Source organism: Apteryx rowi, unplaced genomic scaffold (assembly GCF_003343035.1).
Source record: "Apteryx rowi isolate R43461 unplaced genomic scaffold, aptRow1 scaffold_36, whole genome shotgun sequence".
Classification (NCBI taxonomy): Eukaryota; Metazoa; Chordata; class Aves; order Apterygiformes; family Apterygidae; genus Apteryx; species Apteryx rowi.
The window spans coordinates 3,551,678-3,575,755 of NW_020450085.1; the positions used below are offsets into that span (position 1 = coordinate 3,551,678).

The 24,078-nt window shown below is 39.0% G+C and overlaps 1 protein-coding gene across 10 annotated transcripts in view; it reads right to left on the reverse strand.

The window, feature by feature from the left end:
• The window catches only part of DOCK10 (dedicator of cytokinesis 10), a 166,114-nt gene that overhangs the window by 38,741 nt on the left and 103,295 nt on the right, over window positions 1-24,078 (reverse strand). For 9 of the 10 annotated variants that reach the window (XM_026073062.1, XM_026073063.1, XM_026073056.1 and 6 more), the window contains exons 15-29: window positions 22,484-22,606; window positions 21,159-21,238; window positions 18,483-18,670; window positions 17,773-17,838; window positions 16,800-16,892; window positions 14,787-14,910; window positions 14,515-14,636; window positions 13,796-13,882; window positions 13,130-13,222; window positions 11,087-11,205; window positions 8,422-8,491; window positions 5,077-5,190; window positions 3,757-3,828; window positions 3,106-3,252; window positions 1,080-1,163 (exon numbers count right to left, since the gene is read on the reverse strand). In XM_026073062.1, coding sequence (XP_025928847.1) covers window positions 1,080-1,163; window positions 3,106-3,252; window positions 3,757-3,828; window positions 5,077-5,190; window positions 8,422-8,491; window positions 11,087-11,205; window positions 13,130-13,222; window positions 13,796-13,882; window positions 14,515-14,636; window positions 14,787-14,910; window positions 16,800-16,892; window positions 17,773-17,838; window positions 18,483-18,670; window positions 21,159-21,238; window positions 22,484-22,606 — 1,582 coding nt within the window. The remainder of the gene's footprint in view (window positions 1-1,079; window positions 1,164-3,105; window positions 3,253-3,756; window positions 3,829-5,076; window positions 5,191-8,421; window positions 8,492-11,086; window positions 11,206-13,129; window positions 13,223-13,795; window positions 13,883-14,514; window positions 14,637-14,786; window positions 14,911-16,799; window positions 16,893-17,772; window positions 17,839-18,482; window positions 18,671-21,158; window positions 21,239-22,483; window positions 22,607-24,078) is intronic. The other variant, XM_026073059.1, reaches the window with a different exon arrangement.

The following is a 24,078-nucleotide window of genomic DNA, read 5'->3' on the forward strand; positions in this document are numbered from 1 at the left end:
AATTATAAAAAAGTTAATGGACAAAAATTTTGTAAGCTTTTTTGGGAAAGATGAGTACCTTGAGTACGTTGTTATCTATTATCTTATATACTCCTGTATAACAGTTAAGAAACTCAGCTACGTAGGAGAAAAAGCCTGTGACTCATCTGATGGACAGTGAGTGAAGGAATCAAGCTGAATAATTTGGGAACCTCCTACAGTTTGAAATTTATTGGCCAAACTGTACCACTATAGAAGAAACTATATTCAGTACAGAAGAAAATCAGCCTGCAGGAAATTTTTCCTTCTGGCAAATACAAGCTAATTTGGAGCAGGTTTGCTCCTTGCATCAATGAGGTAAGAGCATAACATCTCAGTTACTTTGAATTAATGATAAGTTCTCACTTAAGTTTACGCAGCGGTACATGATAAGGCCTCATATGCCCTTATTTTAACCCCCCCCCCCCAAAAAAAAAAAAAAAGATTACCAACTGTTGGTGATCTTTATAGACCAAACCACTAGTGTACTCTCCCCTGCCACTGCTGCCAAAAGAAAAAATATATATCAAAGCTTAAATTCAAAGCACTCCTGACTGGTCAGGCTTTCGCATGCTTTGGGCTGATCTGTCCTTGCAGAGCCTACTCTTGAAGGACTGAGTGAGCAGTAGCTTGGACACAGCTGTTACCTGCCAGAGAGGGGAACAGATACCTTGAAAACAAAAAAACTTTAGAAACGTAATTTTTGTTGATAGTTTAGGCCCAGACTGATAATTACTAACAATATTTACTACCTAGCCAAGGTTTACATGCAGCACTTGTTAATGCTTCATTCATCTGTAAGGGAAAAATGTTCTAATCTCACAGTACTCCCACATAAGTTGATTTTTACACATCTTCTGGAAACAGTCATACCAGTTAGTTTCACATTGGACAAAGAGTCCATCTGCAAGGAATCTTTTACAAAATTAAGGCTTCAACCATAACACACAAATTTTTCTGCCAACTCAAGTTCTGAGCATGGTGAAACCATGGAATAGATCATGAATAGCTTCAACCTTGGGGGGAGGGGGGGAAAAAAGAAAAACAAAACACACCGATACCTTGCTATCTCCTGTTCCAAACATACTTATATAATTGTTGACCATCTTGAATACAAATCCACGATCCATAAAGGTGAAGCAGCGCTAAAGAAAGGAAGGAAGAATTATGATTTTATAGTCCAAAAAAGCAGTACATGGTCTGACTTACCTGGTTGTCTGCCTTGCCTCACCTAAAATTTGCATCACTTGGGCTGGGGAAGCCAGCCTTATAGCAGGGCAAAGAAAATGGGGGAACTGGTGAATCCGCCGCCCCCCCCCCCTTTTTTTTTTTAAAGTAGTAATAAATTGATCAAACTTTTCATTTTCATTCTGTCTACAGCCTAAAATAGCTATCACAATGTACAGTACACTAGGAGAAAGCTTATCTGATGAAACAGTCATTCGTGTACTGTAACACTCAATAACTAGAGGTGGTGTGCGATGGGAGCTGACCTGAATATCTCCTTCAGTGACAGAGCAATGATTCTTGAGAAATCAATCCAGCCAACGTACTCACTGTCTGCAAACTACATTATCGCTCCGGGAGCAAATACTCAAGCTGCTACATTGCATTATGATGAGAACAGTGCTCTTGCTGACTGATGAAGCTAAATAGCTGGAAGGTGTAAAGGTTTTTGACAGCCTTGGTACTACGGTTACTGACATTTTTTCTTTGCAGAGTCAGACGACCAGATAGGGAATGTAATCTTGGATCCCCTGCTTCTTTGGTGCTCTTGAACTCTGCAAGACCAGCAAATCCCCCCCACCATGTTTTGCAACACAGCATACAAATTTGGCTGCTGCAAACTCCAATCTGGAGAAAACCAGATCATCTCTAACCTATGCAATTCTTTCTGGCAGACTAGATTTGAAAAGAAAGCAAAACAGAACCGTCTGCCTTATCATGTAGCAGAGCATTACCAACTCCCCTGCTTACATGAGTAACACAAAAATAACATGCAAAATCGCAACAGCACCACAGCTGCAACACCACACAATTACTAAGCCCCTCCACCTATGCTCCTGCCTCAAATCAACATAATCTTCCAAATGATATAACACTATGGAGAGATACAGTTTAATGCCAATATATTTGCAGCAGCTTCCATATTAAACTGTCACCAGAGGCCAACACAGTGGACAGTAGATCTATCATTTGTTTTACTTATGTATGACAGGAGAAAAAACACACCTTCAGCTTGTGTTTTCCTGATAACCTCACAGGAACATTTTACTGCTGGTATACAGCTCTCCCCTAACACTGTGCTTCAGCCTGTCACAAAAAGCTTTGAGCCTGTGTTTCAGTGTATATGATGTACAGTGTTCTGTACTTCATTGACAGTTCTGTACTTTGTTTCCTCCCTCCAAAAGTTTATTTCTAGTTAAGTGGCTGGCCATCCCACCTATTGAGTGGCATTTTTCCTTCCCATGCCCCACAGCTAATTCAATGTTGGGAAAGTCAACATGACTGAGAAATATTAGGACAAGAAGAAAAAAAAATGCAACTGCTATTAGTGACTTCTCTAAAGCACATATGCGTTTTCTTATATTTGGTAAATGAGAGGGCATTACAGAGTTAAAAAGGTAGATCACAGTATTTCACACAATACTTGCAATTTGCTTATACTGGTATGTAAAAACTTCATACTCCAGTTATTAGGAAATACTAATCCACCCATGAACAGTCAGAGCTACAGTGTTTAAAGAAAACATACTAGCTCAATTGTAACCACAGTTCCATTCCTTCGCAAACTCTTTTTTTTTTTTTTTTATAATAATTGAATGTAATGTAAGAATTTGTAGAATTTGCAAACTCAGGCTTCTTCAAAAGAAGAGAGATATATAAAGCAGATTTAGATAAAGCTTTTGCATTCTCAAAGACCCAAGGGCATAGAAAAACTGAACTATATGTCAGTAATAAACTTGGAAATTCAGTCATTGTTCATGCAGAATTGTTTTTATTTCCTTCAACTAGAGTGGAATATCCTCAACTTTGCATTAAGTATGGGCAAATAAGTGCATATGCTGTAATGACAGAACATCTCACCTTGAGAAATCTGGCAGTGCTGTGGTTTGCATTTCTGGTTTCTTCAAGAGCATCTTTGTACTTCCAAAGAACATGATCTGCCAAGACCATCACAAGCATATCTAGCTCAGTTTGAAATGATTCTGGAAACCTCTGAGTTCGAGAAACCTAAGCAGGGAACACATCATCACTTGAGAGTGTATGATGTTGCACATTAAACCTGAAAATACATTCAGGCCAAGAGTAAAGGCAACACAACACAGATCATTCAATATAAAAGATAAAAATATGTCTAGATTTCCATGGACACATTCCAAGTATAAAACCCAAATGAAAGTCTTGTACATAGGAAACAGGGAAATGTAATTCTCAGAACATAGCACAAGTACAGGAAGGGCAGCTTTGAAATCCAGGCAAAAGAAAGGCCAAAATAGAAAACAAAAACAAAAATACACCCACAACACTGACCTCCAGCTATGTCAGGTTTGCCCAAAACAGAGTAGACTCTCTAAATCATTCATTTATCATCTGACATACCCATCTACTGGTCACCCAGCTGACATTAGAGACTTCTCATTCCACTCTAATCCATCCATTACAAAGCTGCGGCAAATGAACTTTAGGTCCACCGCTTCTGTTAATTTTTTAATTGAAAGCAACATACACACTTACCTTTGTTTTGTTTGTATCAACCAAGTGCTGTGCCATTGATTTTAAAATAACTGCAAAGAAGAACCAGGAATGCTGTTCAAAAGAAGAAGAAAAAAGATTAGAAAAACAGTTACCTGATAGATATTTACCACCCAAATTCCATTCTGTAGAGATGGTCTGCATTTCTCAACAGTGCACATGGGTAGACTCTCCATGACAAATAAATTAAGAGCCTGAGTTCTGTGTATTTGAGTAACTTTGGATCCTGTCCTTTAGAGAGCTGAAGCCAACTCAAGGGTTACAAGAATCAGAGGCCTTCACTGATCAGGCACTTTGTACTTGTGGCTCTTCGGTTTTCAAGGAATAAGGAGTCCACAAATACTATTCTTATAATCCTTCCATTCCTACTGAGGTCTGTCTTCATTCTGTGTGTGTAGATAACTCTGGCAGAAACGCATGATGCAGAGAAGAGAAGTGGAGAATAAATTGCTCTATTAGTTTCAACAGAGTGATAATTTGGCCCAGAATAAGATGGCACTTCTTCAAATACTATTTGTAATAGTGAATAGGTGGCATACAGATTGATACTTTAGGAGATACGTGATAAAAAATATACTCAAAAAGCTCTCACACTGCACAACAACCACCAGCACTTTCTAATGTTCCAGGTTTCTTACAGACTAGCTTCTCTACCTTCTTTTTTTTTTTTTTTCTTTTTTTTTCCTCCTAGCATTTTTGCCACTCTGGTGGCTCAGCACAGAAAACGAGAACTGTTTGGCTCTAAACAGCTGAGTATGTCTTTGCTATTGGGAACTTCTGAGCTGAACTAGCTAGCTCTTAAATCATATGCTGTAGACTCATTGATGGGGATTGCATGTGTATGACTTACAGCTGGTTTGATGTGATGAAATGCATGTTGGTCAACACACTAGAGTGAATCAAAGCCTCATTCTCATTTTTCTCACTGCCAAAGGCAGCAGCTGAAATCAGATATAAATGTCCCCCTTACACATGAATATTTTCCCTACAACTTCTAAAATAAAAATTAAAACAAATTATCCTAAGAGTAATTTCTCGCATCATATTATGTAAGAATTAGGTTTCTCACACTAGCTGAGCACTAACAGAAAGGATGAATGGTATTATGCAAACCAAAGTATTTTGAAAAATGTTATGTTCAGAAGCTGTAGCAAGTCTGACAAAGTTATTGAATTGTCATGGGATTTGATATGTGCAAAGCTCATATGGCAAAGGGGGAGGGGAAAAAGAGATAGGACAAGTGAGGTTCAGGCAGAAACTAGTGTTAATGGCACAAATGTGCTAATTCAAAGTGTCATTTACCTTTAAAACCTGTTTTACTGTTACTTGGTCATTTAACTTCAGAAGACCAGTCATATTCTTGGCCAGCTCTTCATGAACAGTCCTTTCTTCAAATGATTTGGTCCTGAACACGTACTAAAGAAGGGGGGGAGGGGAGGGAAAAATCATTAAAATGTATATAAAAACACATATACAAAGTCTCAGTAGGAGAAGATAAAATTATTTATACATCACTAAAAACAATGAACAACCATTGCTTTCCAAAATAACTTGAATGAAAAATTCACACAAAGTTTAATTCACCTAGCAATAATGGCTACACTACTCCCCTACAAAACCTGAATTTTAAGCAGAACTTCCTACTGATTTCAACCTAATTTGAACCAAGAGGAATTTCTGCTTAAAATCATTGCTATGAAGTATTTTTTCCAATAGGGCATAAGATCCTGGGATTCTTCTAAACTGCCTTTCACCATGGGAAGACAAGAATAATCAAGCAGAGGAAGTAAGGAGGGTTTTTCACCCACCTAGTCAGGGCCAATTTTTCACTTGCTCCTTTCTTCCAGTGTCAACAGCTAGTCAGAGCTGGTAGCAACTCTTCATCCTGAAAGGTGTAGAGCACCCACTAGAACTGACAGATGGGGAAAACTATATCCTCTTCTAGAAATCAACCCCTGAAGAAAAGAATTCCTCTATCAAATTGCTCAGAAGTCATAGATCTAGTACGAGTTTTATTCAACATTTTATTAAGCTAATAATTTGCTGCTGAAATTCATTATTGCTTCCCTCAAACAAGAGCACTGCCACTGTATCAATTATGAGCAAATACCTTTTCAGTACAAACAGGTAGGCAAAAGAAAGGAATATCACTTCAAAATTCTTATTAATATTCAGCCTCGTTTCCAAAACAGATCTCATAAGCCGTTCCCTACGCAATTTGGCTCTTCTGGGTCCACTTAACTAAGACTAAGCTTTGTATTAATACTGTATCTGAGTGATAATTCTGAATTTACTTGTTCCCAAAACAGCATCTCTAAAGCAGGCATCACTGAATTTGTTTCCTTACAGATGGATAATGGAGACTAACAGTCACTTGCTTTTGGCCACTGCTGGCAATGGAATAACAGGCTAAACAGATTTTTGGTGTGGCCTGATAACGGCCTGTTATTGCAAAGATTTAGCTGCAACAGGCGTCTATTTCCAAAGTTACTGAGTAGAAGAGATACTTAATACTCATTGAATTAACTACACTTAAATGTTACATAGGATGTTATTTTGCAGCCTGAATTTCTCAGAATTCCTCTGGGTTTAATTCAGGATATTTGAAACTAGAATTTGATTACTACATTGCTGAAATGCGACACCTATAAACATGTACTTTCTGAAAGTATGAAAGTAAATCCATACTGTGGAACTATCAACCAACAGCCATCAACACTGAAATTAAGAGTTTTCCCATCTAGTAACCTAACTCCTACTGCATTTTCGTTATCCTACCCATGAACTTGCTTACATGAAGTTTCAGGGTTCATAAGGAATGTATTTGCTTTCACTTTGTTCTTAAAGTTAACCTAAAAAACTGCTACATCACATGTACTAGTCATAATTCACAAATGAAACGTATGTTATGAAAGCGACTTATTTCACAGTGAATCAGCATATCATTGCAATTAGAAGTCCACACAGACATTTGTCACTCAAAACTTCTTTCCGTGACTACGGGGGAGCTCGCATTTCTGTTGTGACCAACATTAGGGCTGTCACCACCGAACCAGAGCAGACCAAGAGGCAAAGTGACAGCAGCTCTCCCAACAACCTGCAATTCTCCTCTATGCTGCCGTTTGAAATGAACAAATAAGGTAATAAACTACAACACTCAAAGATACAACTTACTCACTGCTGATACATCTAGTAAAGTTGGAACCAAATTTTCCAGCCTCGCCTCCTCCTCCCCTCCTTTCCCTCCAAAAAAGCAAGCAAGAAAAAAAATGTAACACCCCTAAATAAGGTTCACTTGCTTAATAATTCTTCTGTCAATACCACAGTATCAGTGGTTAAACCATCTTCTGCTTAAAAACATACTTCTTTATAAAATTCTCAGCTACTAAGACTGTTACCCTAATATACTATGGATTAGGTGCTTGCTGGTCAATAGTAATGGTAAAAAATGGTAAAATCATGCTAATTTAGTGGATATTCAGTTAATGCAGATAACAAGGAGATCATCTTTAGAGAGGTCACTCATTTGGCTTTTTAACACTACAACTTCCCTGGAACCAAACTCCAAACACAGAATACACCCACACGTATTCTACTGAAAAAAACATCCTCTTCAAAAATAAGAACTGGGTGGAAAAAGCTGAGCAAACTGGGCACAGTTACAAAAATTTGGACCCAACAGACGAGAAAGCGATTCTTGTACTATAGCACACAAGCAGATGCAGGAACTTGAAACTAAAATCATGACTTCAGAAAACAGTAGAAAGCTTAGTTGAAAATATAGCTTCCTAAAAAACATGCAGCAATTTTGCAACCCTGAAGAGCACCCAGAAGCACTTCTTTCATAAAAATTACCACTTATGAATCTGTGTTAACTACAAGGGTAACCCTGTACTTATAAAATACAGTTGGCCAGATACTTTAAAGCGATAAATCTCACCACAGCCAAGAGGAATGCTGCAAATTGTCAAACGGCATTAAATTGGTCTCTCACAGGTATCTGTCTAGCTGAAGTTTTGTATTCTTTCACATATTTATCCATCCCCAAAACTCTGCAAGTTGGAAAATTCTCAGTTTCACCCCATTTTGCAGAGTCTGCTGCTAAGCCCACCTTCTGAGCAGCTCCATGCAGTGCATTTGCTCTCGGTCCTGCTTCTAAAAGACAGGCCCTGTTGTCTGCTGACTACGGGGAACGGGCGCCGCACAGTGCCGCACTCTGCAGGAGGGCACTGCAGCTTCTTTCTGCGCCTGCACACCTCGATGGTGTTTGGAAAGCAAGCTGTGCCGTGCAGACAGAACATGAGCAGCCCTTTCTCCTCCTACGTGGAGGAAGGATGTGAGCCAGGTGCAGCTGAGACTGGAGGACAAGGGCACACCACAGATGCCCCTGCTGTACGGCATGTGGCTGGAGCCCAAAGAGGCACCCTAACCCACCCGAGGTGGCACAAGAAGCTCGTGGCAGAGTAGGGAAATCCACCCAGCCTCTTGCAGGCCTCCTGTTAGTTTCCTAACCACCAAGTCAGCCAGCCTAAAAGCCACAGGAAGCTACAATGCAAATGTAGAGAAAGCTACAGGCAAATACAACTAAGAAAACAGACAAAACCCACCTAAAACAGTAACAGTATAAAAGCAACTGACTAATCATACCGTCACGTAAGAATTGATGCAGTTGTCTAGTTGTTCTTCATGGCACTTAGCAACAATATTAGTAAGAACCCTGGAAGAGAAAAAAAGAAAAGTTTGAGCTGTTTTGTGTCTAAGACAGAGAAAGTCCATCTGAGGCATCACATCGTTCCACTAGCATAATCTGATTTAAAACAGCTGGTGAGGGATATGATCCAAACGATGAATGCCACATGCAGAAACCAACCCCCTGGACAACACACAGTCACTCATGGGGCACTTCACTTGCATGGGTCATGGTGTTACATATGCCTTCGTCTGTTTTAAAACTGACAAAACACACCAGTTTAATGATTACACCTGTACGGATATTGATGTCACTACAACAGAATATATCTGTCAACTAACCTTATATTAACCCTGAGTGATTAAAAAGAAGGAAAACTAGAGTATGTTAATGAAACAGGGAAGTGAGATCCCTGTTCTCTGAGAATGCTGCTTGCCAGGTTCTCTCAGATCTTGGTAATTCTGTAAAGCTCTGATGTCTACAGCGTTAATCAAACACAAACACACGCCTTGGCTCGATCCCCAGCTCACCTCTCTCCCGCACAGCCTGTTTGCACACAGCCTCAGATTCAGCCACAGCCCAAGCGCCTGAGCACTCAGGAGCACAAGGTGCGCAGGGCACCCGTCTCGGTGCTGCGCAGGGCGGCGAGGGCAGACCCCAGCGGGGCAGGGGCAGTTCAGTGGCTCTTAAATGTCAAAAACTGGTGAGCTAGATCTCAAATTCTAGGGCACTTGTTAATAATAGCGCAGCTAAAATAGATTACTAATATGTAATACACCAATAGAAATACTGCCAGAGTGTGGTCCGCATACAAGTAAGTCATTTCTACTAGCTTGGTGATTTGAGTGCTTTCTGCTAATTCTTATTATTGGATTCAAAAGCCTTGTAATTCTTAAAATCAGTATTTTTCAAATATTGCATTTCTTGTTGTTAAGAGAACTAAGACTTTCAGCAAAACACAAAAGCCTTGACAAAACTGGTTATTTCCATTCTGATTCTTCAGCCTTTGCTCCGATTTGAAATTGATGCAAGTTCTGGCAAAGATAAGAGAAATGATGGCATGACTGGGCACTAAGACAAGTAAATAACCATGAGAGAATAAAAAAAGGATAATGTTTTTTCCCCCAGCATACAAACAATTCTGTGCTCTCATTCTGCTGTTGCTGCTTTTAATACATTCAACACAAGCTGCTTCAAGCTATTCAGAACAAAATACAATGTGTCCATATATAGGACACATCAATGAATGGCACACACAGAAGATGTGCATATTCCTGTTGACGTCAACAAAGCTAGCACAAAAGCTACCACACAGACAAGGAAAGCACTGAGAGTCCATTTTTTGCCAAATGGGTGTATAGTCAAGATTTAGAGTACGAAAGAAATGGCATCCTTTCATTTTTTCAATATAATCTTTAAATTTAATTTTTAAATAGCATTTTCTATAGCATCTGTTCTCCAGTCAGTTAACTGATACTTGAATTCTAGCCTGGGACAGTCCTTCATTCTCTCTGCCTGGCCATAAAGCCATTTAATTTGTTGGGCTTAAACAGGGTCCCAAGCAAAGGTCTGATCGCCTCTGCTCCTTTGAAAACAATATGCAGTTATGAAACACATGGTCACAGGCAAGATGACAGGGCTAAGGTTCTTCTAACCCTAGTGTCTAGGTGTGGTWAAACTGGGCTTTGTCCTGCAAGGTGCCAAGATCCTTCGATGAAGTACTGAAACTCTAGCTTCCCAAGGCTAAGATGAGGAATTCAGCCTCCTTGCTCCTTTAAATTTTCCTAATTAATCCTTTTTCAGGAATTAATTCTGAAGAACAATCTGAGGAAGGAAAGAAACACTGAAAGCAGATGAGTCTAATAGGCTTACTGAGGGCTGAGAGTTGCTATTTTTTCCTTCTAGCTACAGTCCCAATATTCAGCTACTGGCAGATGTACAACCAAAACACCAGTGTGGCCAAGGAAAAATGCAGTGCAACTTTCTGCCCTCCTGTAGAGAATAATAATAATAATAATAATCTCTCCAGTATTTTTTTCTGCTGCCCTGATTAACAGTATCAATAAAGACAGTCTCATTATGTGAGAGGTGAGACTCAAATTACTCCAGCTCTTTGCTAGCTCACTGGATAATGCTTCCATTGCTTTTCAGTTATTGCTCAAATACTCTAACTAGAAAACGCCCCAGAAGAGTGTGACCTGATTGTTTGACTGCACTGGACCTTGCAAGATGCTGAGCTCTTTTTATGAGGAACTCCACATCTTCAAACCCAAACAAAAACCAGAATTGATATTCAGCTTCATCAGGAACCACTTAGCTCCTGGAGAATGAGTCCTTTTCTTTACTTATGATTACCTCAGATTACAGAGGCATGTCCACCATGGTCAATAGTTTCCTGGTTGATATCAGTCAATCACGTGATATCTCATGCTCTTCTAAGTCATCTGAATTATTTGCAAAGATTTGTGTTAGGCTAGGAGGCAGGCATTCTTAGCAAGCTGAGTTCCTCTTCTGAAACCTAAATGCCATGGTCAGCCTTAATAAAAGCAGCTCTAGGTGGACTAACATCTACATTTGTGCTTCAGATGAATTCTCTTCCCCATATAGAAAATATTCAGATACCTGGTCACAGCTGTTGTAACTTCATCATCACTGTTTTGCACCAAAACCCAGAAGAGTTGATTCAGGACTATGGGAAGAAAATTCATAATTACATGGATCTTCTCGATCCTCAGCAAATTCTGTAATGGACATAAGGAAGAAAAATGAAACATTTCCTACACAAACCACCAAACAATGAAAGCTGATTCGCTGCTTCATCAGCAGGTAAGATGTAGCGTAGTCACTGGAGCTATAGCAGTAGGAAAACAGGGCAACTTGGTGGAGGACCAGTCCCCCATGGAGCTTGTTTTAAACAAGACCATCCACACAACTCTATGCATTGTCTAGATTTCAGAATTCCAACATTTTGTCCTACCTGGAATTAAAAAAAGACATTCATTTCTTAACATTCAAAAAAAAAATCCTTCCTTCTATGCTGAGAGCTGATGAACTGAACTTGTTGCAGATAAAATATTTATGTCAAAAGCACACTGATAGAAGGTAGTATTACAGTCTAACCTGACTGAACTGACATTACACCATCTTCTCTGATCAAGGAGAGCATTAAGATCTTAATTAAAAAATAATCTTTTTAATTCCTCCCTCCCTGTTTTATTTTTCAGTCATTTCCAAATCATTCCAGAGTTTTTTCAAAGGTTATTAGTGTTTTATAAATAAAAGTCAAAATACTTCAGCAAAAAATTCTTATTCTTTGGTTATATTGCACAGTTGATCCCTTGTCTCATAAAACATTATCTCTAGCCCTTAATAAAAATACTGAATTTTTAAAAAGGTAAACAAAAATAGCAAGTAAAAAACAGTGAAATTTTAGCAGTTTAGATAACTAGCTTCCTGTCTAGAAAGTTCTGGAGCTTTTATGGATTCCTAAACTTTGTCCCATATGCTCTTTCGCTTTCTGAAAAATCGCAGTTAGTGACTTTATTTGATTGAGGTATAACATCTAAGTATAACCCTGATGCTTTGATTTTTAAAGATATCCATTAATCATTTCTTCAAATCAGCTAGCACTAACTGACAGTATTTAAAAACAAAGCAATCCCTTTGAGGTCTACCTGCATCTATCAATAAAATCAGTCACCACCTTTAGGAAATTGCCCAGAGAATGTAATGATTTATTGAAACATTAAGGCAAAATTATTTTTTTCAAACAGCTTTATAAGATCTGCTTAAGGTACGCTGAAATAGGAAAATATAACAACAAAGGAAAGGGGCAAAACACCTCATAATGGTAATATCCAGTTATTAGACTTCAAAGAAAAATAATAGAAGTCATGTATATTATGTGTCAAGGCTACTGCTGTGATATAATAAATGTCACAGCTACTCTCCAGTCGTCTCGCTTCTCTTCCTGTTAAAGTTCAGTAAGCAGACTGCAAAGCGCTAACTCTGAATTCAGCCATTCAAGAATAGGTCAAGCATCCTGGCACTAAATTTTCTTGCTGCTCTTCTAATCTGCTTGCTACTGCTATGTACTGCTACGGCTTTTGACCTCTGCTGAATACAGTTGCATTTAACGCAATTCTTGCTCATTTGTTTCATCTCTGCAGAAAGGGTATGTTTCTGATCTCAGAACTTGACAGGCAACCAGGACCTTAGATCCTTGACATGCAGAATAGCCTAAACAGCCCTTTGAGTGACATTCAAGTTTTTAGAGTGAAAATGTGAAGAGACAAGTATGAAGTAAGCTGCAATATATCTGAGGCAAGAGAGAACAGGAATACTGCAGCTCTACAGGCCACAGTTCCTTTTCTGGACATTCCTAGAGCAACATCACATGATCCTTTAATGGGATTTGAGACTTGGCATAGGGTAGATTATCAAAGTTGAGGATGCAGCCATGCTCTAAGTGAGAGAAGGGATGGGAGACAGCTCTGCGACTAATAATACATCCATCACACCAAGCAGGTCTGAAGGGAGTTGTCACAGACCAATTGGTAATCCTGGTAAATCTGTGCCTTGTTTAGAATTGTGCAGAATGGATCACTTGTGAGAAAGCCCTAACTGCAATTTTACAGCACAGTTCTCTACTGCAGGCTACTTTACCTTACAAGAATTGATAAAGGTTGAGGTAGGGGGCTGGGAGAAATCCTTTTCCCTTTCTTGGCACTGATGGAAAAAGTTATTCAGGTATGGATCCTAAAATGATAAACAAATGTTCACATTAATGCATATTATAGAAAGGATTAGAATTCAATAAATTGGTTTCAGCAATTTGTGATACCAAAGTAACTGTGTGATACAGCAACCGTGTGATACCAAAGGGCACGCTCGGTACCTATGGCCTTAGAAATAAGGTGTGGAAAGACAGATTAAATTTTTTAGCCCAACCGATCAGCCAGCACAGCTTGCTTCTTACAACGTATTTCTAGGTGCTTTCTCCAGTCCTTTTTTAGTGTTCTGAGCAATGAGCTTTTTCCTCACAGTCTAGGGGCCTTCAATGCCCAGGCTTTCTTTGTGGCGCTCACTATTTATTTTCATGCTGTTTAAACTGATATTCTACAAATTTTCTGTTATTATCATCTTTAAAAATTTATCTTTTTCCTTAAAGGGTGTTCTCTATCATTGTCTTCTTGCCCTCCTACATTCAAATAACCTTTAAATGTTAGGCAAATAGATTCATACAAGATTTGAGAGAAAGCATTATTTAGCAATTCCTTGACACTTTCGGCTGGTAAGCAGGTAACGGAGCTAAGAGGAAATTCAGCTTACCTGAGTATTTACTGTCGATACAACAAACGTAGACACCTTGAAAAGTGGTTTCCCACTATCTATCCATTTTATATCACTGCCGATCTGCTATTAAAAGACAAAAAAACTCCATTTATTTCTTGCTTATTCAAGTCTGCATCACTTTTTACTGTATAGCTTTGCACACGCGCACGTCTGAACTGGGCTGGCTATTGCACTTTCATAAATACCTAGAGAACTGGTGCAATACAAACCAGCATTTCAGCACAAGCCCATCGACATTACCATGCAAGGGCCCAGATCTATGTCCTTGTGACATAGTAAAACAAACACAAAGAGGCAGAACCCCCCCACAAACTGGACAGTATCAGTGGGAAAATACAATCTCACTCCAGAGCCTGGTGACCATGTCAACCAAGAATGAATGTAATACAGCCTGAACTTGTGAAGAGAGTTCTTTTTGACCACCTCTCCAAGTTTTGGAGAAATTAGGTAATAATATTAAAGAATACACAGTTATAAAATACACTTTTCACACATACACCCCCGAATCAGCAATGTATGGTTCACAGATCATTACATACATTAGGTCAATGATATGCCCATGAACAGTCTAAAACAGATACCCTATTTATCATTTATACTTCCAGATAAGTGAAAACGCAAACCTGATCTCAGGTAAATCATGTGAAAACAAGTGCTCTGTGCCATTTGAATAATGTAGAAGTATGAATTAATACCTTTCCACTGGCAGGCTCTTGCAGGCTTAAGTAACTGGGAGGCAGGCTGCTTGCTACTGGCACACTATGCTCTTGGGAAGCTAACTGGGCATCTTTCAACAAAGGCAGCCACGCGTATCCCACTGCGCACAAGAACAAATCAGTATGACACTCTGAAAAACAGGCTCCTCAAGCTCAAAGGAAGACAATAACATCCAGCCAGAAATTCCGAAATCCTTATTTGAATGCACATCATTTACATTTAGAATTGAAAGTAATTCTACTACAGGTACCTGGTGTTTCCAGAGCCTCTTTCTTTTTGGCATTAGCTTTTGCATTTATGTCACAGGTGACATGATAAAATGAAAACAGAATGTGGTGTTTCTTATGGAGTTGAGTGGGAAGTTCAATTTTCACCTGAAATGTAAAATGTTACACCTCACTTTAGCTTAAAAATCAATTAAACCAGGCATCAGAGATAGTCTAAATGAGTGACATCTCTTTTTACACAGAGATCTAGGCACAGCCTGCCTTTGCTGGCAATTGTTTGTCTGCATGGTGGCTACCTGGGTAACAGATGTTCTCTTAAGGAAATTGTTTAGGATGATCAGCTATTACTTTTACTTAAACAGGTTTTTTCCCCCTTTCTGTCTTATGGAAGAATATTTGCATTTATGATGGAAAGAGCATAAGATGAAAGAGCACAGAACTAAAGAGTGAAAGACCCTACTCTGAAGTAAGCAGCAGCAGCTGTAACTAGCTGTCACCATTCTCATATTTTCAAGACTTTCAAAATAAAAAACAAATCTCTGCTATTGCTTCATTGTCATTTCATGGCAAAAAAACAAAGCAAAAATTAAGGCTGACATGAAAATCAGCTTTTATTTAAGATTTCAAGTCAGTCTTAAATCCCACAAATCCCATCCAGGAAAACGTGTATCATGTCACCCACTAACCCCTACAGAGTTGAGCTGAGATATTAACAACCTATCGGAATAAAAATACAAAGTAATCAAAACATGTTACCATAAGAACTAATGAAAAAGACCCCTTGGAAGTGTGAATGCTTATTCAAGCTAGTCCTATAATTAAAGTAAGGTTTAGGAACTGTTGGTAAATGCTTCCCATGTTAAATCAGCTTGTGGGTGAAAATTTAGCACTACAAGCACAGATATGAAATGGTCATTCACACATGAAGATCGAGAAAACCTTTTTGATGATGTATTACATTATTTTCAAGACTGCACTTGCTGTTTTTTTTATTAGTACTATGCACATTTAGGACAGGTGCACACCTCTTCCACCCAGATCAGCTGGTGAGACCTGAATTCAGTTCTTCGTTCAAGTTGGAAGTAATCTGCTCAAGCATATTTTCAGACGTGGTAATATCCAAACTACTACTTGAAATGAGCAGGGGGTTCAAGATCTCTGAAAATGTAATGCTTTAAGTTCCACCGCAATTCTTAAACATGAATCTTAAATGGATACTTTGCATGTAGTCATATTTCATCCACTACTCTTGCTCATGCAACTTTATCAAAGCAAATTTTAAGTGAAAGAGAAAGGTCTTCCAAAATCATGGCAAACGTTTGGCAAAACAAACACTGGCTAACTACTAGTGTTTGCCAGCATTATCACTACCCATAAAGCAGTGGTGGAAAACCCACAACACAACCAACAGCACATTAACATGCCCCCAAACATGCTAGTCACTGAAAAGTGAAAGTAAGTTCACCTGCAGAAAGACATCATACTTTGTGTCAGTGAAGTGCAAAAATGCCTGGTGAGATGAAGTACGACTAACACTTGGCAAAGACCAACGTATGAACTCTGGTCTAGAGTTGCATCCCCCAAAGCAACAGCTAAACTATGAGCCGCAGCCCCTACCCACCATCGTACGTTCTGTTCAGGCCACCGGACCAACAAAAAATGCCCCAGTGCAGATCTTATATCTCAGAGAGGGACTTGTTCTGACATCTGGCTCCACCCTTCATCATAACTTTTACCGTTTCCCTTAAGTTCAGAGATAGAGCTGGACTCTTGCATTAATCCAGACATGCATTTTAGAGAGCTAGACTGTTCCTAATTAATTCTGCAGCATCTTAACTGTATTTCGAACACTGTATAAAAGGAAAGACTCACTGAGCTGATTAAAAAAAAAAAAGGTGAGACTATGTAAATCGACATAACATAGTTCCATCCAGATACACAAGCAACTGTAACACAAACTTTCTTTACCTATATTTGTGTGTATTATGGCAAACATGGGAGTAACAGACATTTAATCAGTGAGAAAACAGACTGACCTCATCACAGAAATCAGGATTCTGGGAATGATGTAGCACAGCTGTGTAGGCTGCCGTTGTAAATAATGGTCCACCTGGCTTCCCATAAATACACTGATAAAAGTAACATGCTTTAATTACATTATCAAATTCTGCTGATAACACTMGTTTTGATATATCTACTATGCATGTACACTGAATTCAATATCATGAAAGATTAATAAATACTTCGATCAAATACTAAAAGAAGCATTTTTAAGGGTTCACACCTGAAATTTGTTTTATACACATTTCCAGCAAAGTCTATTGATTCCATGGAATTTATCCTGTATTTTACTAAACAACACAGAGTCCTTAGACTACTTCCTCACTGTTATCAATTTCACACTTCTCTGCAAAAGGCTTTACAAAAGCTCTTTCATTTTTATCCAGTTCAACACAGCACAATACCTTTACTGACCTCTCAATGTTACCAAAGCTACAACAGGTAACAATTCTGCTGTCAGCACAGTCCAGTCCAGGGGTCCTTGATTACTAAGCGACATTAACGTCATTCATTGACGGGGAAACCACAGTACAACAACACTGTGCAATAGCCCTTGGTCAACAGCAAGTTAAGAATTAAGACTAAAGTTCCTCTAATTTTGCGTCCCATACTTTTTAATCAGGTGCTAGGCTTAGAAACCTAACCTCCACAGGAATTTTTGGCGAATGGTGAATTTTAGCTAAAGCAAGTTGCACTGAAAAATCCTATGTTTTCTAACTTTCTCCTTCTTTCCCCTCCAGCAGTTGGAAAGCCAGCGCTGCCCAGCGGCATTCGGGGCTGGAGGGATTCGTGAACAAAAGGCAAACAGAACCATAGCACAAATTCAGGGGAATGCATGACAACATCTACTCTTTAAACATTCCAGGTTAGTATAGTCTCGATTACTGGGTTTTATATGTAATGTCCTTAGAAACACTGCTCTCCAAATAGACTTTTGTCATGGCTCACCTTCAGTGGCTTCGCTCCTTCTTCATCAGAGCTTTTAAATTCAATGCATACTGTTATATTCCGCGCCTGAAAAACAGAAATGTGTTGGAATTTAGATCAGAAATGGAGTACTCATAAAAACACAGGCAAACTATAAGGGGTGAAATAAGTTCTTTTCAAAATCTAGGAGAACATGCAGATGCTGGATCAAAACTTAAAATACCTTCAAGTTGCAATAATTTTATCAGAAATAATGTTTCAAAGATGAACTTGCAAAATGCAAGCTAGGCCTCAAATAAACTGTGTAGAAGCAAATTACAAAGTGACCAGCATTTACTTGTGTCTTGTCCTTAATTCATTTTCAATCAGCACGAAAATGCAAGTAGTATTCAAGTTTCATTTAAGAAATAAAAATATTCTCTAAAATCATTTAATCTGCATACATCACTTCATTAAATATAGCCCTTTTGAAGAGTGCAAAAAAAGCTATTACCATATTACGTCTCTTTGAATCACTGATACAACTTAAAGGGTTTCTTAATCCCTAAGTTTATTTCATTACAATTGTACCTAAATTTTATGATCGCAAAAAACTGAAAAAGATCAAAAGCCAGGTCAGTGACTCACATCACCRTTTTTCCATCCTTTCTGACAAGTAGTCGTTGATGTCAACGAGTGCTCACAGAATAAACACCTACTCAATGTCAGCCTGAATCGGTCACATACTGTACCTTATTAAAGTATTTTTGGCTATCATACTTGAGATGTTTTGGATAGATGTATATTTGGTTCTTGTATACTCTGTAAGGTCGAGAGTATTTTGTTGATTCCTGTACAAACTCCTCTACTTCCACTGTAGGTTGATGCTCCTTTATGTCATTAAAYGGCTTGATTGGAATAAAAGATGAAGTTACACAGTCTTCAAAAGAACAAAAAAGAAAATCATCATGTTATATTTGTTTTTACAGTCATAGTACTAAGAATAAGTAATATTGACATGCAAAGGGTCAAATCCAGAACTGCAATATGTCATCCTCAAATGGTTTATCTCACTTAAGTTAAACAACACAGTGCTGACAAAATTCCTTTGACACATATAGTATTTGAGATGTGGTTTAACAGCCCCACTGATACACTGACACTTTCAATACAGCTGAAGTGATACTGTTTCTAATTGACTTTACAGCCTAGCATCTCTTAAGTTTCTCTATTATCTAATAATTAGTAAATGAAATGAAGAAACAAGCGGCTCAGAACTAGATTAAGTATATGATGCAATTGGGATACCTGAAATCAGTTCAAGAAACAAGTGATGAAAACAAGCACTTTGTCTCCCAGACAGCAGGGTCACTGGTATAGATCACAAACCAATACGCTTATCTGTGCCATTAAACCCGTGAGACATTTAATCTCAGCATGGAAGTCTCCAGGACTGGTTGCATGAAAGCAGCTGAGAGGGTTTGGGACACTGACTCGGGGCTGTTCTGAGCCATTTCTAGGAAAAGCAATTTGAACAGCTTGCTCCCAGGCGAGCTGCCACTGACTGCGGGGCCACAAGCTATTCTCCAGGATCTCGCTCCGCATGACTGGAGTCTTGGTTCTGGGTTTTAATATGTATTTTGTTCTGAAGTAGCAGGGAAACATCAGTAATAGTAGCTGCCATCCTCTTCCCTGCCTTTGGGACCGCAACTGCTCAGCGCAAAGGGCAACAGTCAGGGACCTCACAGCACAGGCAGAAGCTTCATAAAGCTGTTTTCTCTTCCTCTATACTAAAGCTTTTTCCCCTTATGCAGCAGAAAAGGCAGAAGTTTTGTATCATGTTAAACACTCTCAGACAACATCTCCTGATAGATCACTGGCTCCAGCTCTTAGCGTAGTTACAGTAAATAAAGCCTTATTAAAACAAAGACCCACTTCTGTTGTCTAATGCAAATTGATGCTAATGTGGAGTAGTGTCAGTCCCCAGAAGCACAATCGTGCTGGCAACTTCTTGACAAGAGCTACGGCCAACTTCCTTTTCATTGGCTTTTCTTGGCAATAAAGCATTTTAGCACCAGCTAAGCACGATTAACATTTCCAGTGGGAAGGAGGTGTTATAAGAACAATTATTGCTGTTACAAGGGCTTCCCTCGAAGCTGACTGAAGTCACTTTTCACACAGATTTCAATGAATTTTATAGCAAGTAAGTTTTCTGTCACAGTTTTATAATGATTTTACAGCCTTAGAGCAAGACAAATTTTCCTAATACCAAAGGACTGTTTAAGCTGTTACAGTTTAGACTGAACGAACTTTAATTGACTTTCCACAGGAACTGGGCACCTTACTACAATGTATATTTAAAACCAAGCCTTCATACTATCACAGTGCATACTAAGTCAGGTAACAAGATGAGCTCCAATGCTGTTTGGCCCATTTTGCCTATGAGCTACCAGTTTCTTTTAATACTGAAAATACAAATTGCTTTTTAAATGTTAGTGAAACTATTTTTATCTAATACTATGTAAAGATGTCTCAAAACTGATGAGCACTCATTTTAACATATACACGTGACACATTATTTCTACACAGAATACTCTTTAGCTACATCCCAACAGAATCTAACTCCACCTTGACACTGCCCAGCTGCTCTGCTTGAGCAGCTAAATGAGCTAGACAAATGTGCCTATGACTGTACTGACATCAAAATAACAGTGACTGTTAATTTATTTCCTTTTTTTCCTGTGGAAAAGTCCCAAGCACAACAGTTTTTGCCCCCTTACATAACACACAGTCTTAACAAGCAAAGGCCTTGATGGATATCTTTATTTCTCCAGGGATCCCCTACTGTAAATAACCAAGTGCTCTGAATTCTAACAGACAAATTCAAATAGTCCTGAGCTTTTCACAACACTGGGACAGAGAAACGTGGTCCTTGAAATGTGGGGGAGGGATAAAAGGATCCAGTTAGAAGAATCCATATTAGCAGTTGCTGCACTGATGCCAGAGGTACTTTTGAATGAAGTTCTCTGTCTAGTCTGTGATCTTGCAACCTGCTGGTAGTCACGTCCCCTATGTGCTAATTCACAGAGGACATGAACATCACAGCCTTTGCCTACAGAGATGGGCTCTTCACTGCAAGCTACAGAGGCTCAGTCATTTAGCTCTTTGGTCTAATCCCTTGCAGAGCAGAAAGAGGTCCCTGGATTTTCATCTCACATGGAGATGGTACGTGTGGTCTGTATCACTGGTGTATTTGGCCAGGTACACAAAAAAATGTAAACTGGCTTATAAAAATGGTTTAAGAAAAAAAATAAAGACAAACAACTTCCCAAATAACTGCATACAGTTTTTATGCAATGACTCTACTGTCTCAAGGCAACAAATTAAAGCAGAAAAGTCTAAGACAATGTCCTAGACTAGAATCATACTTGGATGTTCCAAAGGGACACAATCAACTGCAATCTCCAGAGAGCCAGGTATGGTCTGTATTTTGCTAATCTTCTCTGCTCTGCAATGACAGAAATGAAAACATTTTAGAAAACTAGAACAAGGGAGATAAGACTCAACACACGAATTCATCTAAAATGAAAAACAGACCCTGACTTCAGAAATAAACATATATTTAACATATTTAATATACACCCATTGGCAGTCAGATTCAAATTATATGCAATGTCAGGAAAGAAATTTTTTTTGGCTGCATTCCTGCAGGAATTGGAAGCAATGTCATAGGGTAATTTTGTAGAAGAGGGAGAAATGGATGAACTAACAATGAACCTTAAGAGAACGGACTTACCTACTTTTCCTTTCTATAGTCTGAAAAAAATGTCCTGTAAAGGGGATTCTGTGAGAGCTTACAGCATCATGGCTTCTGCAAGGGCCATGCTGAAAAGGCACCAAGACATATATTCCTCATGCCCAAGCAACTTGAGAAGTGCCAGCATGGGGATGCTAAACTAGGAGATGCTTCAGACAAGCAAACTCAGCATCGGCAACTCCTCATCCAGCACGGGGAATGTCAGTAAAGTTTAGACTCCCGTAACAGCAAGACAGCACAAGAGATTAAGGGCCTGATCCAATCTCTGTAGTGGACATTCGATCTTTATCATCTGATCTCATACAAATGGAATAGGAAAACCTCATTAGATTAATTCATTATTAGGTACTTTTAGAGCAGACAGAAAGAAATTCTGTGTTTAATTCTCATGTCACTTATGTGGTATAAACAATGTCTCTGCTTTAGAACTAAACCTGATTTACACCTGTGTGAAAGACTATCCAGCCAACTAACTATTCACTAATTTACATACTGTAAAACATTTGGAAAAGTTGTTTTCTTCCAATGTCCACTCTGCAGTTTGTCATGGAAACTCAAACAAACAAGAGCACAGAGGGGTGAAACCATTCAAGAATGTTTTTTCATCCCTCCCTTCCTTTTTTTTCTTTTTTTAAATTATGCTCTCTTTTTGGTTACTTCACCTGCATCTCCCCTGATGGAAGCTAATTTAATACATCATTATCTTCAGGCTATAATAACATTTACTTATGTGCCAAATGACGTTCCAGTTTTCCTGGAAAGCTCAACCTGAAGCAGTCTTTGGCAGATAATAGGCTAATGTGAAAAACACTAATTTAATATGGTTACTTTGTCACACTGCATTAAATAAAGAAAAAAAGAAAAGCTGTGAAAAATATTCTGTACAGTTTTATAATCACAGATCCTTCTCAAACCAAATTCAAAACTGTTTCTTACCTTCTGTATTCCGCTATTAGTTTAATCAAATCTTCCATTGCAATCTTATTACTTTCTTGCCTGAATAAAGGTGAGAATCGCGAGTCCCTGTCAATATTTCCCTGATTATCTTTGAACACTGGTCTATAAAGAAAGAAAAATAACACGATTATAAACACTCACCCATATGTATTTAAACTTTTTAAATTGTCATATGATCTTTTAACAAGAACATGATATGATACAAATTCTTACACAAAAGTCAAGGGCTCCCTGCAGAGCTTTCAAGCAAGAAAGCTCTTCCCAGCTGCACATCCGCAGGAGCACAGACAGCTTCCGTTTACCTGCAGGTGCAGCTGCAGTTGTGCAAAGACACTACACAAACAGTTCCCACTAACTTCGGCCACAGTGGGACCACTGCAGTTTGGAGCTCCTGGCTTTTAATGCTAGGACAGATAGTCAATGGCTAGCTCGGCATTTGCCCATTTTTCCCCCTCTTTTCTGTAGCTAAGCCTCCCTTGGGAGAGCTGGAAGCGCCCAGTGCTGCACGAAGCAGCTCCCCACTCACTCCATTGCCCTGGCTGCTCCCTGCAGGTCCCAGCGGAGCCGGCACGAGCATGCGCCCTGCCCCGCGCGTCTCCTCGCTGCCCCGGCCGGGAACCACCGTTTCGGAGTTGGATCTCCTGCACCACGTGAGATGTCACCACACGCTCATACATCAGACACATGACTTCTCACTTCAAAGACATTGACTCCTTATTTAAAGGAAGCATTTTGAAGAATTTACCACACGAACAGGTAGTTTGGTCCAACAGCTTATTATCCAATGAAAATCATGGTAATTTTAAGTAATTATAGAATTATAAAGAAATTATAGCACAATGTCAACTTCTGACCACTAGATCTCATCACGTAAAGATGTGTACGCTTTTGCAGGACCAGGCTAATTGAGATTTTACTGAATTTTCCTATGCGTTAAATCTGTTCTGTGTCCACCAGAAGCATGACACAAATTCACTCAGGCTTAACTTTCCTTCATAAAACACATTTGCAGAGCATCAACTCAATTTTTGGTGAACCAGCTATAAAATACAAAACCAAAGTGTGTGTGGGGGAAGGATATCCACTTGCAACTGGGGACAATAAATATCAGCTGTTGTGCACCCTGGAAAACATTCTCAGGTATTTGCACTCCTGCTCATTGACACTTGCAGGGTTTAATTCAGACATCCCAGTGCCCTTCGCCTAGCCCCAAGGGTCACGCTCACTGGCTGGACTGGCTAACGTAACAGCTGTCCACATCAACAAACCCTGGATGCAACTGTTGTATGTAAAAACATTGCTTAACAAAAGTAAAATGTTCTTGACACTAAGTACTGTTCTGTGAATCATTTGGCCCATCCTTCTTCCTTAATTTACTTCTCTGTCCCACTGCCAGTGAAAAGAAGAATCAATGCCAGCACAAATCGCTGCCAGATGCAAAATAACAGAGTAAACCTTTGGAAGAGGATCCTAAGGATAAGTATAAATGCACCATGTCTTAACTTAATTAACTGAGAGAATCAGCACTGTCTCATTTCTCTGTAGAAAAGTAACCAACACTCTTCTATTAGATT